This window comes from Bufo gargarizans, chromosome 11 (assembly GCF_014858855.1).
Source record: "Bufo gargarizans isolate SCDJY-AF-19 chromosome 11, ASM1485885v1, whole genome shotgun sequence".
NCBI classification, from domain to species: domain Eukaryota; kingdom Metazoa; phylum Chordata; class Amphibia; order Anura; family Bufonidae; genus Bufo; species Bufo gargarizans.
The window spans coordinates 25,989,821-26,005,406 of record NC_058090.1 but is presented as its reverse complement, the minus strand read 5'-3'; the positions used below and the strand labels follow the sequence as shown (position 1 = coordinate 26,005,406).

Sequence of the window (15,586 nt, the reverse complement as noted above, 5' to 3'; positions counted from 1 at the left end):
CAGTGGCCTACATAGAGAAGTAAGGGCCCCATAGCAAGGATCAAACCAGGCCCCCCACACAGGACAGAAGGGTTACTGCCTAAAACCCTTTCAATGACCCTTGGGCCATTTTTTCCACTGCTTCATTTGCTAAAAGTTGTTCCTTTTAGAGCAGGGATGCTATATAATGAAATCGTGGATAGGGATTGTCTTGGTGGCAGAGCCTGTGATTGTTTTTGAGACAGAGATAAAACTGAAGGCCTTACAAGTGCCACAGCGAAACATCCCTGTAGGACGTCGGTCAAGGCCGGTGCCATGTAATGGCTGTGTTCAAGACGGTCCCTTAAGCTCCTACCCCTGCGGTATGTAATACTAGGGTACGGGGGGGATAGTCTGCGTCAGATCCTGGTCCATCAATAAGATGGGCCAGTATTTGTCAAGGTTGGTTTTGATTTCAGGATTGGCCACGTCATAGGTAGATATGATAATTGATTGGTTATCTTCTGGTGGTTTTTTTTGGGGACCAAAAGATCTTTTCTCTCTCATCCTAGTGCATATTGAAGGGTGGTCTTAGGATAACTCCTTCCAGTGAACCTAGACTCAGTGTAGATCTCCTCGGGGTTCATGCAATTCCTTCGATCTCTGAGGTACTGGCCCCTGGGGTTCCCTCTTTTAAGTGTGGGGGGATGGTGGCTATTCCAATGCAATATGGCATTGGTGGAAGACGGTTTCCTAAAGATCGTCGTAACCAGTCTGTCGCCCTGTTTCTTGACCTTAAAATCCAAAAAAAGTGTTACATTCAGAGTGCAACTCGTATGTAAACCTCAGACCGATGATGTTGATGTTCAATGCTTCAACAAAAGTAACAAACTCCTCCTCGCCATTTCACAGTACAAACACGTCATCGATATAACGTGACCAAAATGTTATTTTGTTATTCCACCGCATATCGTGGTCAGGGAAAACAATATTATCCCCCCACCAGCCCAGGAAGAGATTAGCATATGTGGGAGCACAGGGGGCTCCCCATTGCCGTCCCCCTGAGCTTGTGGTTGAATCGCCTGTCCCAAAAGATAATTATCACACTCCTTGAATTCACCCTCACCCACAAACTGATTGTGCCCTCTACAATACGTCCCTCTAGTGCGCAGATATTCGGCCACCGCTGTGAGACCCTTATTGTGTGGAATGCTACCATATAGTGACTCCACATCTATACTCGCCGGAAGACACGAGGGATCAAAACTGAGTCTCAATCTTGTTGAGAAAATCCATCGTGTCTCTGGTGTACGATGGGAGAGATGGGACAAATTGACGTAGGACCTGGTCCAAATAAACACCACAATTTTGTGCAACCGGAGGCGAACATGTGACCTGATATCCCCGGAAGCGACCACTGCGTTCCATCTACCGCAAGTGGTGCGTTCCATTAGTCAAAGTCACATGAAGATGATTGGAACGCACAATGGATACTGCATTGAAGCGCTGTATGCGCTCCACATACCGGAGGTGGGCGGTACTAGCATTCCACTGACGGGAAGCGAGTCCTCTGGTGCGAATTTTGCGCGCCGAGGTGATATATTTAAAGCCAGCCAAACACGAATACCTGCTCCTGCAACATTTTTTGTAGGACAGGCGATACACGTCATGTATCGCAACCTGCATTCTTTCCTATTTCTAAGGTTTTGATTATCTTCTTTGACAAGTTATGCATGGTTCTCCTTTTCTTTTTTCCCTTCCTTATACTTTGCAGGTAGTATCCTTTACTATCCAGTTGGATAACATGTGAGGTCCCTGAGTATGCGCTTGACCGAATGTCTACCATAAGTACTATATATATTTTTTTTCATCTCTTTTTTTTATCCTGTTTTGACCACTCATCTAATCTGTACCAGCCCCCTGAAGAACCCAAATTGGGGGAAACGCGTTGGAGAAATGTGTTTTAGGTCCCACGTGGTAGGGACGGTTAGGGCTCATCAGGCCTAGGCACGAGGACGGTGAAATCCCACCATCGGGGGTTGTCTCCGGGCTGAGGCTACAGTAGGGTCGGTGTAGGGAGAGAATAAGACCCAACTACTTCCCCCGTCTGCCTCTTGGCCATTGTCCCTTACTTCATGTTTTGTTTTGGTATTCAGTGATGTATACTGTACCTAGTTTGATTAATTGGGCACTTGGTTTGCCCCCTGGATGACCTTTATCTGTAGGTCCGTATTTTAGGAATTGAGTTAATTAAAATCTAATGTTTTTAGCGTTCATTTCAGTGGGTAAAAAAATAAATAAACGACGTTACTCCGTGTGCATTCCGTTTCCGTGTGTCCGTTCCGCCAAAAAAATAAGACCTGTTCTATTATTGTCAAGGATAGGACTGTTCTATTATGGACATGGACGTCATCTTTATTTTTTGTGGATCCGTGTTTTGCGGAACTTAAAATACATAGTCATGTGCATGAGCCCTAATACTGTATGGAGATCTGTCTCTGTACAGTGTTAGAATGTATGGGCTTCAATGAGCCGAAGTTAGTTATTAGCGAAGTCGCATGGAACTTCTTTGAATAACTTTGGTAATTGATTTTGGAAAACCACTTTAAAACTTGAAACCAAACTTTGGTTCGGTTCCGACGGGTACCACGGAACCGAAGTCGAGTTCATCAAAGTTCAGTAATTTAAATGCTGGTAATGAGATCGTATCAGTATATTGAGCAGTTTTCTCCCAAAGTCACTTAAAGGGGTTATCTGCTTTTTCTATATTGATGCCCTGTCCTAGATTGCAAGCTTTAATAGAAGCCCTGTCCGGTGTCTCTAGCTGTTCTCTGATTGACACTTGTTCTAAGCCAGGGGTCAGCACTCCAGCTGTTGTGAAACTACAACTCCCAGCATGCTCCACTCACTTCTATGGGTGTTCTGAGAACAGCCAAGCAAGTGTGCATGCTGGGAGTTGTAGTTTCACCACACCTGGAGTGCCGAAGGCTGCTGATCCCTGTTCTAAGCCCATGCAATGCTAGTGGCAAGCACTTGGACCAAGTTAAACCGGTATTATTATAAATTTATTAGCTCATGTCTAATCCTAAAATTATGCCTTTTTGATTTTCCACTGGGTGCAGCTACGGAGTTCATTGTATTTTGCACTTGTGATCTAACGCCTTCCAGTGGGGTGTGTCCTCTTTTCATTACTGAACCGATTTTAGCTGAATGGTTTTGATTTTACATCACTGCATTCAGCATTTCTGCAAATTCTGTTTTTATTTAATGCAGATTTCCCTCAATGGGCATATAGCCGTGACAAGCTTGGGGCCTTTGATAGACCCCTGGCACCTATGACCAGCTTTGCCAACCGTCCAGAGATTTCTGGACAGTCTGTAAAAATAGACTTCTTTTTTCCTGTGTCCATAAAAAAAAGATGTGTCTGTAATTTTTTTTTTTTAGGCTGGTGGTAGCTGAGTAGATTGTTTTGGTGATAATTATCACCAAAACATTCTTACAGTTCACAGTAAATGCTGGTAATGAACTCTTATCAGTATATTGAGCTATAGACGGTATTACTTATAATCTTTATCATTCATTATGTTTTTCCAATTTGTCCTTAAAAAACATATTGGCTGTCCATGATTTTGGGATAAATTGTCCAGAAAGAAGAAAAAATTCTGGTTGGCAACCCGGGCCACGACAGCCACTGGCAGCCCACAATGGCAATGCGGGGCACCAGTGGAGTAAGAAGGAACCCACTCCTTCTAACCCCGTGGATCAGGGATGGCCAACCTGTGGCTCTCCAGCTGTTGCAAAACTACAATTCCCACCATGCTCTGGTGTGGGCTGATAGCTGTAGGCAGTCTTTGCATGCTGGGAGTTGTAGTGTTGCAACAGCTAGAGAGCCGCAGGTTGGCCATCCCAAATGTGGATGCTGACCATGGCATCTAAGGGGTTAATGCAGCAGTGCAGTCCTGTGCCGTCTCCTGTGTAGGACAGCAGCATTCACAGGGCTCGGAAGTGTCGCCCAGCGGTGACACCCTGCAGATTCAGGTGCTGATAATCGGGAACTGCTGCAGTGGTTTAGCACTGTACGGTCCACAAGTGGTTAACTTCCTTGTCCTTCCCCATTTCCTTGCAATCTGGTTTGCGTTCCTTCTGTTAACGACTGGACGTCTCCCGTGGCTACCATCAACATGAGGCGGCAGGTGTCTGGAAATGCTGAGTGCTCCGAAGTTACAAAGCACTGGGCCCCTTCTCCCTGGCATTGGCATGGGTCCCAGGCTGCTCAGTCCTGCACTGGTGAACGCTGTGGGAGGAATTTATTAGGACTGGCATTTCTTACACCAGTCTAAGTGCGCTGGAGTAGGATACCGCAAGGCCTCTTAGTGGAAAAATTTTATCTGCCAGTTAAAACCAGATTGCAACGCATATTGTTTTTTTTTCCGAATCTGTATTTATTTTCTGATGGCAGGTTTAGTTATTCTATTTCCTGAACACTATTGTGGGGGCGGCCATCTTGCCTGAGCTATTCTTAACAGCATTCACAAAGAATTGCTTTACGGCAGCCCCATGGTCCATAGACACAATGGCATGGAGGGGACCTCATTGACTTCTATGGGAGAGTTTTCCGGGCATGCTCTGTGACCTGCGCAGAGGTCATTGTACAACGAAGGAATAGATGAGCTTTGACCATCGCCTGTTGTGAATGATGTATCCTGTCTTATCTATACACAGAGGTGGTATCATTACAGGCAATCGTTACAGGCATTAGAATGAGTTAAAGACAGTAAAGTGTCTGTTCCAACCAAGAAGTGGCGCCAATTATCAGGCATAGTGGCCGGTGCGAAAACTACAGGATTTTATCTTTTCATTTTATCGTATCAAAAACATGTTATACATAAAAACGATTTAGGCTGCTTTCACACTGGCGTTTTGGCTTTCCGTTTCTGAGATCCATTCAGGGCTCTCACAAGCGGTCCAAAACGGATCAGTTTTGCCCCAATGCATTCTGAATGGAAAAGGATCCGCTCAGAATGCATCCGTTTGGCTCCGTTCAGTCACCATTCCGCTCTGGAGGTGGACACCCAATTCGCTGCTTGCAGTGTTTTGGTGTCCGTCTGATGAAACCGAGCCAAACGGATCCGTCCTGACGCACAATGTAAAGCAAGGGGGACGGATCTGTTTTCTCTGACACAATCTGGCACAATAGAAAACGAATCCGGCCTCCATTGACTTTCAGTGGTGTTCATGACTGATCCGTCATGGCTATAGAAGACATAAAAAAAACGAATCCGTCATGACGGATGCAGACGGTTGTATTATTGTAACGGAAGCGTATTTGCAGATCCATGACGGATCCGCAAAAAGCACTAGTGTGAAAGTAGCCTTAAACAATAGGTCATTTTTTGATGACACATTTACAGCGGGCCGCCCCCTATTAGAAGTATGGTACCCAGGTGTAGGAATGGCCGAGTGGTATAGGGTGGCCTAAAATGTCCCTTCTAGTGTAAGTAAGTGTCGCGGTGCTCCTACCTGGATACGGTTAGAGCCCAGGCGTTAGCTCCGAAGCAGACAAATAGGAGGGAATAGTTGAGGAATTTGAAGAAATAATTGAGTCCAGACCTTGTGATTAAGTTGAATAGCAGCTTTACTTTGATATAATTTCATCAGACACAATCTTCCAACTTTGTCTTGGTCCCAGCAGGCTTTAGCATTACAACTCTGGCAGGCAAACTCAACTCTGCTACATCTGTTGCTCTCTGGCTCTGCTGTGCTGACAGGCCTGCTGTATAACTTAGCTTCTTCTTTATGCTGCAATTTCTCTCTTTGTAGTCAAATAAATTCACCTTGTGATCAATTACTTTGTCACAAAGTGCATTTCTTTGTGAGTAACGGGCGCAATGACGGGGAACAGTGATGGTGCGGCCCCCCTTAATTGAACCTCTCAGATGCCGCGTTGATCGCTGCATCTGAGATGACCATTAAGGGCTGTCAGGGGTTAATCTGTAAATAAAAAAAATAAAAAAAAATATCACCTTATCCATTTGATCTCGAAGAGTCTGCCGCGGCCATCTTAATTGAAGATCCAGTGGGAAATCTCTGCCGGCGCATGGTGACGTCATCGTGCTGACTGGCGTGGTGATGTCATACGTCACCGCGCACGGGATCTTCAATCAAGATAGCTGCAGTGGACTCTTTGCGTGCAAATGGACGAGGTGAGTATTCCTTTTTTTTCTTTTACCGTCATTTTAGGGAAAATTGGTTTGTTACCATGAAGCAGAAGGAAATTCGGCTTCGCAGCAAATTAGAATTTTCCCTGAAATTCGGATGGAAGTCCACCTCGTGAACTTCAATTCGCTCAACACTAACTATAACCCCCCATAAAGCTGCAACATTCTTGCACAAATGATTCTAGCGCAAAAATTTGCTACTTTTTGATGCCAGAAAGCTGCTGCAAAGACCATGAAAAATTCTCCCACAAGAGAATGTTTTTTTTAAACCTATGTAAAGTTTTAAAGGGGATATCCCGTGATTAATGTCAAAAAGGAAAATCAGACATCATATAGGACATGACAATCTCTTTCTAACAAAGCTAGAACCAGCCCTGCGCCTCACATGGATCCAGAGATCTCCCCATTCATTGCTCTGCTAGATTTATATCAAGCTGACAGCTCAAAGGGGCGTGTCTTTTCTGCTGCAGCTCAGGGAGTGTGTCCATGCTCTCCCTATCACAGCTCAGGGGGCGTGTCCATGCTCTCCCTATCACAGCTCAGGGGGCGTGTCCATGCTCCGCCTATCACAACTCAGGAGGCATTTGAAGGATGAAACTGAGCATGTGCAGCCGTCTCAGTGAGACGGACAAAGAAAACAGAAAAAAAAAACAGCAGGTGGCGCTATACAGATACGTTTCATTTATTAACTCAGTGGCTATACAAAAATTTTAATTACATGCAATTACAAAAGTATTCAGATCCAGGTGCTGATTTGAAAACTGTAGAATATTTTTTGTGGGACAACCCCTTTAACCACCTCCGGACCGCCTAACGCGCCGATGCGTCCGGAAGGTGGTTGCTTTTCTCCTCCTGGACGCATATACGCGTCATCTCGCGAGACGCGAGATTTCCTGTGAACGCGCGCACACAGGCGCGCGCGCTCACAGGAACGGAAGGTAAGCGAGTGGATCTCCAGCATGCCAGCGGCGATCGTTCGCTGGCAGGCTGGAGATCCGAATTTTTTAACCCCTAACAGGTATATTAGACGCTGTTTTCATAACAGCGTCTAATATACCTCCTACCTGGTCCTCTGGTGGTCCCTTTTGTTAGGATCGACCACCAGAGGACTCAGGTAGGTCAGTACAGTCGCACCAAACACTACACTACACCCCCCCCCCCCCGTCACTTATTAACCCCTTATAAACCCCTGATCACCCATGATCACCCCATATAAACTCCCTGATCACCCCCCTGCCATTGATCACCGCCCTGTCATTGATCACCCCCCTGTCAGGCTCCGTTCAGACGTCCGTATGATTTTTACGGATCCACGGATACATGGATCGGATCCGCAAAACGCATCCGGACGTCTAAATGGAGCCTTACAGGGGGGTGATCAATGACAGGCGGGTGATCACCCATATACACTCCCTGATCACCCCCTGTCATTGATCACCCCCCTGTAAGGCTCCATTCAGACGTCCGCATGATTTTTACGGATCCATGGATACATGGATCGGATCCGCAAAAACACATGCGGACGTCTGAATGGAGCCTTACAGTGGGGTGATCACCCATATACACTCCCTGATCACCCCCTGTCATTGATCACCCCCCTGTAAGGCTCCATTCAGACGTCCGCATGATTTTTACGGATCCATGGATACATGGATCGGATCCGCAAAAACACATGCGGACGTCTGAATGGAGCCTTACAGGCGGGTGATCACCCATATACACTCCCTGATCACCCCCCTGTCATTGATCACCCCCCTGTAAGGCTCCATTCAGACGTCCGCATGTTTTTTGTGGATCCGATCCATGTATCCATGGATCCGTAAAAAATCATGCGGATGTCTGAATGGAGCCTTACAGGGGGTGTGATCAGTGACAGGGGGGTGATCACCCTGATCACCCCCTGTCATTGATAACCCCCCTGTAAGGCTCCATTCAGACGTCCGCATGTTTTTTGTGGATCCGATCCATGTATCCATGGATCCGTAAAAAATCATGCGGATGTCTGAATGGAGCCTTACAGGGGGTGTGATCAGTGACAGGGGGGTGATCACCCTGATCACCCCCTGTCATTGATAACCCCCCTGTAAGGCTCCATTCAGACGTCCGCATGTTTTTTGTGGATCCGATCCATGTATCCATGGATCCGTAAAAAATCATGCGGATGTCTGAATGGAGCCTTACAGGGGGTGTGATCAGTGACAGGGGGGTGATCACCCTGATCACCCTGATCACCCCCTGTCATTGATAACCCCCCTGTAAGGCTCCATTCAGACGTCCGCATGTTTTTTGTGGATCCGATCCATGTATCCATGGATCCGTAAAAAATCATGCGGATGTCTGAATGGAGCCTTACAGGGGGTGTGATCAGTGACAGGGGGGTGATCACCCTGATCACCCCCTGTCATTGATAACCCCCCTGTAAGGCTCCATTCAGACGTCCGCATGTTTTTTGTGGATCCGATCCATGTATCCATGGATCCGTAAAAAATCATGCGGATGTCTGAATGGAGCCTTACAGGGGGTGTGATCAGTGACAGGGGGGTGATCACCCTGATCACCCCCTGTCATTGATAACCCCCCTGTAAGGCTCCATTCAGACGTCCGCATGTTTTTTGTGGATCCGATCCATGTATCCATGGATCCGTAAAAAATCATGCGGATGTCTGAATGGAGCCTTACAGGGGGTGTGATCAGTGACAGGGGGGTGATCACCCTGATCACCCCCTGTCATTGATAACCCCCCTGTAAGGCTCCATTCAGACGTCCGCATGTTTTTTGTGGATCCGATCCATGTATCCATGGATCCGTAAAAAATCATGCGGATGTCTGAATGGAGCCTTACAGGGGGTGTGATCAGTGACAGGGGGGTGATCACCCTGATCACCCCCTGTCATTGATAACCCCCCTGTAAGGCTCCATTCAGACGTCCGCATGTTTTTTGTGGATCCGATCCATGTATCCATGGATCCGTAAAAAATCATGCGGATGTCTGAATGGAGCCTTACAGGGGGTGTGATCAGTGACAGGGGGGTGATCACCCTGATCACCCCCTGTCATTGATAACCCCCCTGTAAGGCTCCATTCAGACGTCCGCATGTGTTTTGCGGATCCGATCCATGGATCCGTAAAAATTATACGGACGTCTGAATGGAGCCTTACCAGGGGGGTGATCAATGACAGGGGGGTGATCCGGGAGTCTATATGGGTGATCACCCCCCTGTCATTGATCACCCCCCCTGTCATTGATCACCCCCCCTGTCATTGATCACCCCCCCCCCCCCCTGTAAGGCTAAATTCAGACATTTTTTTTGGCACAAGTTAGCGGAATTTTTTTTTTTGTTTTTGTTTTTTCTTACTAAGTCTCATATTCCACTAACTTGTGTCAAAAAATAAAATCTCCCATGAACGCACCATACCCCTCACGGAATCCAAATGCGTAAACATTTTTAGACATTTATATTCCAGACTTCTTCTCACGCTTTAGGGCCCCTAAAAAGCCAGGGCAGTATAAATACCCCACATGTGACCCCATTATGGAAAGAAGACACCCCAAGGTATTTGCTGAGGGGCATATTGAGTCCATGAAAGATTGAAATTTTTGTCCTAAGTTAGCGGAAAGTGAGACTTTGTGAGAAAAAAACAAAAAAAATCAATTTCCGCTAACTTATGCAAAAAATAAAAAATTTCTAGGAACTCGCCAGGCCCCTCATTGAATACCTTGGGGTGTCTTCTTTCCAAAGTGGGGTCACATGTGGGGTATTTATACTGCCCTGGCTTTTTAGGGGCCCGAAAGTGTGAGAAGAAGTCTGGGATCCAAATGTCTAAAAATGCCCTCCTAAAAGGAATTTGGGCCCCTTTGCGCATCTAGGCTGCAAAAAAGTGTGACACATCTGGTATCGCCGTACTCAGGAGAAGTTGGGGAATGTGTTTTGGGGTGTAATTTTACATATACCCATGCTGGGTGAGAGAAATATCTTGGTCAAATGCCAACTTTGTATAAAAAAATAGGAAAAGTTGTCTTTTGCCAAGATATTTCTCTCACCCAGCATGGGTATATGTAAAATGACACCCCAAAACACATTCCCCAACTTCTCCTGAGTACGGCGATACCAGATGTGTGACACTTTTTTGCTGCCAAGGTGGGCAAAGGGGCACACATTCCAAAGTGCACCTTTCGGATTTCACAGGCCATTTTTTACAGATTTTGATTGCAAGGTACTTCTTACACATTTGGGCCCCTAAATTGCCAGGGCAGTATAACTACGCCACAAGTGACCCCATTTTGGAAAGAAGACACCCCAAGGTATTCCGTGAGGGGCACGGCGAGTTCCTCGAATTTTTTATTTTTTGTCACAAGTTAGCGGAAAATGATGATTTTTCTTTTTTTTTCTTTTTTCCTTACAAAGTCTCATATTCCACTAACTTGCGACAAAAAAAAAAAAATTCTAGGAACTCGCCATGCCCCTCACAGAATACCTTGGGGTGTCTTCTTTCCAAAATGGGGTCACTTGTGGCGTAGTTATACTGCCCTGGCAATTTAGGGGCCCAAATGTGTGCGAAGAACTTTGCAATCAAAATGTGTAAAAAATGACCGGTGAAATCCGAAAGGTGCACTTTGGAATATGTGCCCCTTTGCCCACCTTGGCAGCAAAAAAGTGTGACACATCTGGTATCGCCGTACTCAGGAGAAGTTGGGGAATGTGTTTTGGGGTGTCATTTTACATATACCCATGCTGGGTGAGAAAAATATCTTGGTCAAATGCCAACTTTGTATAAAAAAATGGGAAAAGTTGTCTTTTGCCAAGATATTTCTCTCATCCAGCATGGGTATATGTAAAATGACACCCCAAAACACATTCCCCAACTTCTCCTGAGTACGGCGATACCAGATGTGTGACACTTTTTTGCTGCCAAGGTGGGCAAAGGGGCACATATTCCAAAGTGCACCTTTCAGATTTTGCAGGCCATTTTACACAGATTTTGATTGCAAAGTTCTTCTCACACATTTGGGCCCCTAAATTGCCAGGGCAGTATAACTACGCCACAAGTGACCCCATTTTGGAAAGAAGACACCCCAAGGTATTCCGTGAGGGGCATGGCGAGTTCCTAGAATTTTTTATTTTTTGTCGCAAGTTAGTGGAATATGAGACTTTGTAAGGATAAAAGAGAAAAAAAAAAAAAATCATCATTTTCCGCTAACTTGTGACAAAAAATAAAAAATTCTAGGAACTCGCCATGCCCCTCACGGAATACCTTGGGGTGTCTTCTTTCCAAAATGGGGTCACTTGTGGCGTAGTTATACTGCCCTGGCAATTTAGGGGCCCAAATGTGTGAGAAGTACCTTGCAATCAAAATGTGTAAAAAATGGCCTGCAAAATCTGAAAGGTGCACTTTGGAATATGTGCCCCTTTGCCCACCTTGGCAGCAAAAAAGTGTGACACATCTGGTATCGCCGTACTCAGGAGAAGTTGGGGAATGTGTTTTGGGGTGTCATTTTACATATACCCATGCTGGATGAGAGAAATATCTTGGTAAAAGACAACTTTTCCAATTTTTTTATACAAAGTTGGCATTTGACCAAGATATTTTTCTCACCCAGCATGGGTATATGTAAAATGACACCCCAAAACACATTCCCCAACTTCTCCTGAGTACGGCGATACCAGATGTGTCACACTTTTTTGCTGCCAAGGTGGGCAAAGGGGCACATATTCCAAAGTGCACCTTTTGGATTTCACCGGTCATTTTTTACACATTTTGATTGCAAAGTTCTTCTCACACATTTGGGCCCCTAAATTGCCAGGGCAGTATAACTACGCCACAAGTGACCCCATTTTGGAAAGAAGACACCCCAAGGTATTCCGTGAGGGGCATGGCGAGTTCCTAGAATTTTTTATTTTTTGTCGCAAGTTAGTGGAATATGAGACTTTGTAAGAAAAATAAAAAAAATAAAAATCATCATCATTTTCCGCTAACTTGTGACAAAAAATAAAAAATTCTAGGAACTCGCCATGCCCCTCACGGAATACCTTGGGGTGTCTTCTTTCCAAAATGGGGTCACTTGTGGCGTAGTTATACTGCCCTGGCAATTTAGGGGCCCAAATGTGTGAGAAGTACCTTGCAATCAAAATGTGTAAAAAATGGCCTGCAAAATCTGAAAGGTGCACTTTGGAATATGTGCCCCTTTGCCCACCTTGGCAGCAAAAAAGTGTGACACATCTGGTATCGCCGTACTCAGGAGAAGTTGGGGAATGTGTTTTGGGGTGTCATTTTACATATACCCATGCTGGATGAGAGAAATATCTTGGCAAAAGACAACTTTTCCAATTTTTTTATACAAAGTTGGCATTTGACCAAGATATTTTTCTCACCCAGCATGGGTATATGTAAAATGACACCCCAAAACACATTCCCCAACTTCTCCTGAGTACGGCGATACCAGATGTGTCACACTTTTTTGCTGCCAAGGTGGGCAAAGGGGCACATATTCCAAAGTGCACCTTTTGGATTTCACCGGTCATTTTTTACACATTTTGATTGCAAAGTTCTTCTCACACATTTGGGCCCCTAAATTGCCAGGGCAGTATAACTACGCCACAAGTGACCCCATTTTGGAAAGAAGACACCCCAAGGTATTCCGTGAGGGGCATGGCGAGTTCCTAGAATTTTTTATTTTTTGTCGCAAGTTAGTGGAATATGAGACTTTGTAAGAAAAATAAAAAAAATAAAAATCATCATCATTTTCCGCTAACTTGTGACAAAAAATAAAAAGTTCTATGAACTCACTATGCCCATCAGCGAATACCTTAGGGTGTCTACTTTCCGAAATGGGGTCATTTGTGGGGGTTTTCTACTGTCTGGGCATTGTAGAACCTCAGGAATCATGACAGGTGCTCAGAAAGTCAGAGCTGTTTCAAAAAGCGGAAATTCACATTTTTGTACCATAGTTTGTAAATGCTATAACTTTTACCCAAACCATTTTTTTTTTGCCCAAACATTTTTTTTTTATCAAAGACATGTAGAACAATAAATTTGGCGAAAAATTTATATATGGATGTCGTTTTTTTTGCAAAATTTTACAGCTGAAAGTGAAAAATGTCATTTTTTTGCAAAAAAATCGTTACATTTTGATTAATAACAAAAAAAGTAAAAATGTCAGCAGCAATAAAATACCACCAAATGAAAGCTCCATTAGTGAGAAGAAAAGGAGGTAAAATTCATTTGGGTGGCAAGTTGCATGACCGAGCGATAAACGGTGAAAGGAGTGTAGTGCCGAAGTGTAAAAAGTGCTCTGGTCATGAAGGGGGTTTCACCTAGCGGGGCTGAAGTGGTTAAGTGGAATTCTTGGTCTAAATCCTGCCCTGTTTTAGTTTAAACATAAAGACAATCTCTTCTCTGGGTAGAGGTTTTGTTACAATGTATCCTTGTAGAAGTCCAGGCTGTTTATTTGACAGAAGTAGGTCAAGATGAGTTTTCACTGACCAGAAGCAAGATCATTAAAATGGAGAGGAATTGAGACAGAAGTGCCTCAGCTGCCACACTTTTGTGGACGTGGACTGCATTAGTAAATCTACCTAGATATGCAAAATCACAGCAAAAGATGGGATTTGACTGCACTGTGTGAATGAGCCCTTACTTAGTCTGCTTACAGAATGAGGTGACGCAGGGAAGACCACCATTATCCGCCTCTAATTCCCAGCCCTTATGACCTTACGTACTGGGATCTGCTTGGGGTTGGTCTTTGTAATATAAATCAATTACAGGTTCTCTCTTCTCATTGCAGCTTCCTGCTGGGTCACACCACAACTCTGAAGAAGGCTTCGGAAAACTACAAGGTGGTGCACGATCTCTTCCTGAGGTGGTACGTATCTACGTTTTTACAACGATAACCAATATAGTTAGAGCTCAGCCCCCGATCGCTGTGGATTTTCAACCCAAATTTTCAGATGGAAAATCCACAGCGGATGATGGTACCAAACAAAGTGAATGAGAGGTCTATGAATCTGTAAACTGTTTGTGCGGGAAAAAATGACCTTCCAAGGATTTTTTGCGCATTTGGATTTTTTTTTCTTCCTTTGAGTTCAACAGGCAAGTCAGAATCTGCATCCAAACCCAATGTTTGAGGATTTTGCTGCAGGTTACATGCAGAACCAGAGCGAAATCTGCAAGTTATAAATATAAAAAGTAAAAAAAAACAACAAAAAACCCAAAAAAAAACATCCTCTTCTCCCGTGGTGCGTCTGTGGCCACCTTGTCTGCTTGCCTGCTCTCCTTCTATATACCTGGTCTCCTTTGATGATGTCTCCTCACTGATGGGAGGACTGGCCATAGACCCTATAGGGAAATTTCACAATGAGGCGATGCCCATAGGGCCGCATAGGTCTTCCCCTTGGCCGCCAGATAGGTACATGAAGATCTGATGCTCTCAGCTCTAGATCTTATTCAGACGACCGAATGCCGCCCATGTGCGTCACGCAGTTTATGGAACGGAAGCACCAGGCCTGTGATAGAAATGCCTGGACATATTTTTTGTGGGGCCGGGAAACGGAAGCGCGGATGCGTACACACTGTGTGCTGTTCAGATCTTTTGAGGTCCCATCGAAATGAATGGGTCCGCACCCGTTCCGGAACGGATGCAGAGACAAACATACAGTCGTCTGAATGAGCCCTTAATTAATGTAGACGCATCAGGCACTTATACAGGCACCCTTCTGAATTCAACTGTATTACCGTCTTCAGGAAGATGATACAGTTTCATACTGTGGTGCGGGTGGCAGTATTTTGTGCTGCACTGTGGTATTAGGTTCTGCTGGGGCGGCATTTTGTGCTGTACTGTGGTATTTGGTTCTGCTGGGGTGGTATTTTGTGCTGTACTGTGGTATTAGGTTCTGCTGGGGTGGTATTTTGTGCTGTACTGTGGTATTTGGTTCTGCTGGGGTGGTATTTTGTGCTGCACTGTGGTATTAGGTTCTGCTGGGGCGGCATTCTGTGCTGTACTGTGGTATTTGGTTCTGCTGGGGCGGCATTTTGTGCTGCACTGTGGTATTTGGTTCTGCTGGGGCAGTATTTTGTGCTGTACTATGGTATTTGGTTCTGCTGGGGATGTATTTTGTGCTGTACTGTGGTATTAGGTTCTGCTGGGGCGGCATTTTGTGCTGCACTGTGGTATTTGGTTCTGCTGGGGCAGTATTTTGTGCTGCACTGTGGTATTTGGTTCTGCTGGGGAGGTATTTTGTGCTGCACTGTGGTATTTGGTTCTGCTGGGGAGGTATTTTGTGCTGCACTGTGGTATTTGGTTCTGCTGGGGAGGTATTTTGTGCTGCACTGTGGTATTTGGTTCTGCTGGGGCGGTATTTTTTGCTGCACTGTGGTATTAGATTCTGCTGGGGCGGCATTTTGTGCTGCACTAT

General features: G+C 45.2%; 1 protein-coding gene across 1 annotated transcript in view; it reads left to right on the top strand.

The window, feature by feature from the left end:
- The window catches only part of LOC122921922 (cholesterol 24-hydroxylase-like), a 74,559-nt gene that overhangs the window by 15,117 nt on the left and 43,856 nt on the right, over positions 1-15,586 (top strand). Inside the window, exon 2 of the mRNA XM_044272249.1 lies at positions 13,960-14,037. Within this exon, the coding sequence (XP_044128184.1) occupies positions 13,960-14,037 (78 nt within the window). The remainder of the gene's footprint in view (positions 1-13,959; positions 14,038-15,586) is intronic.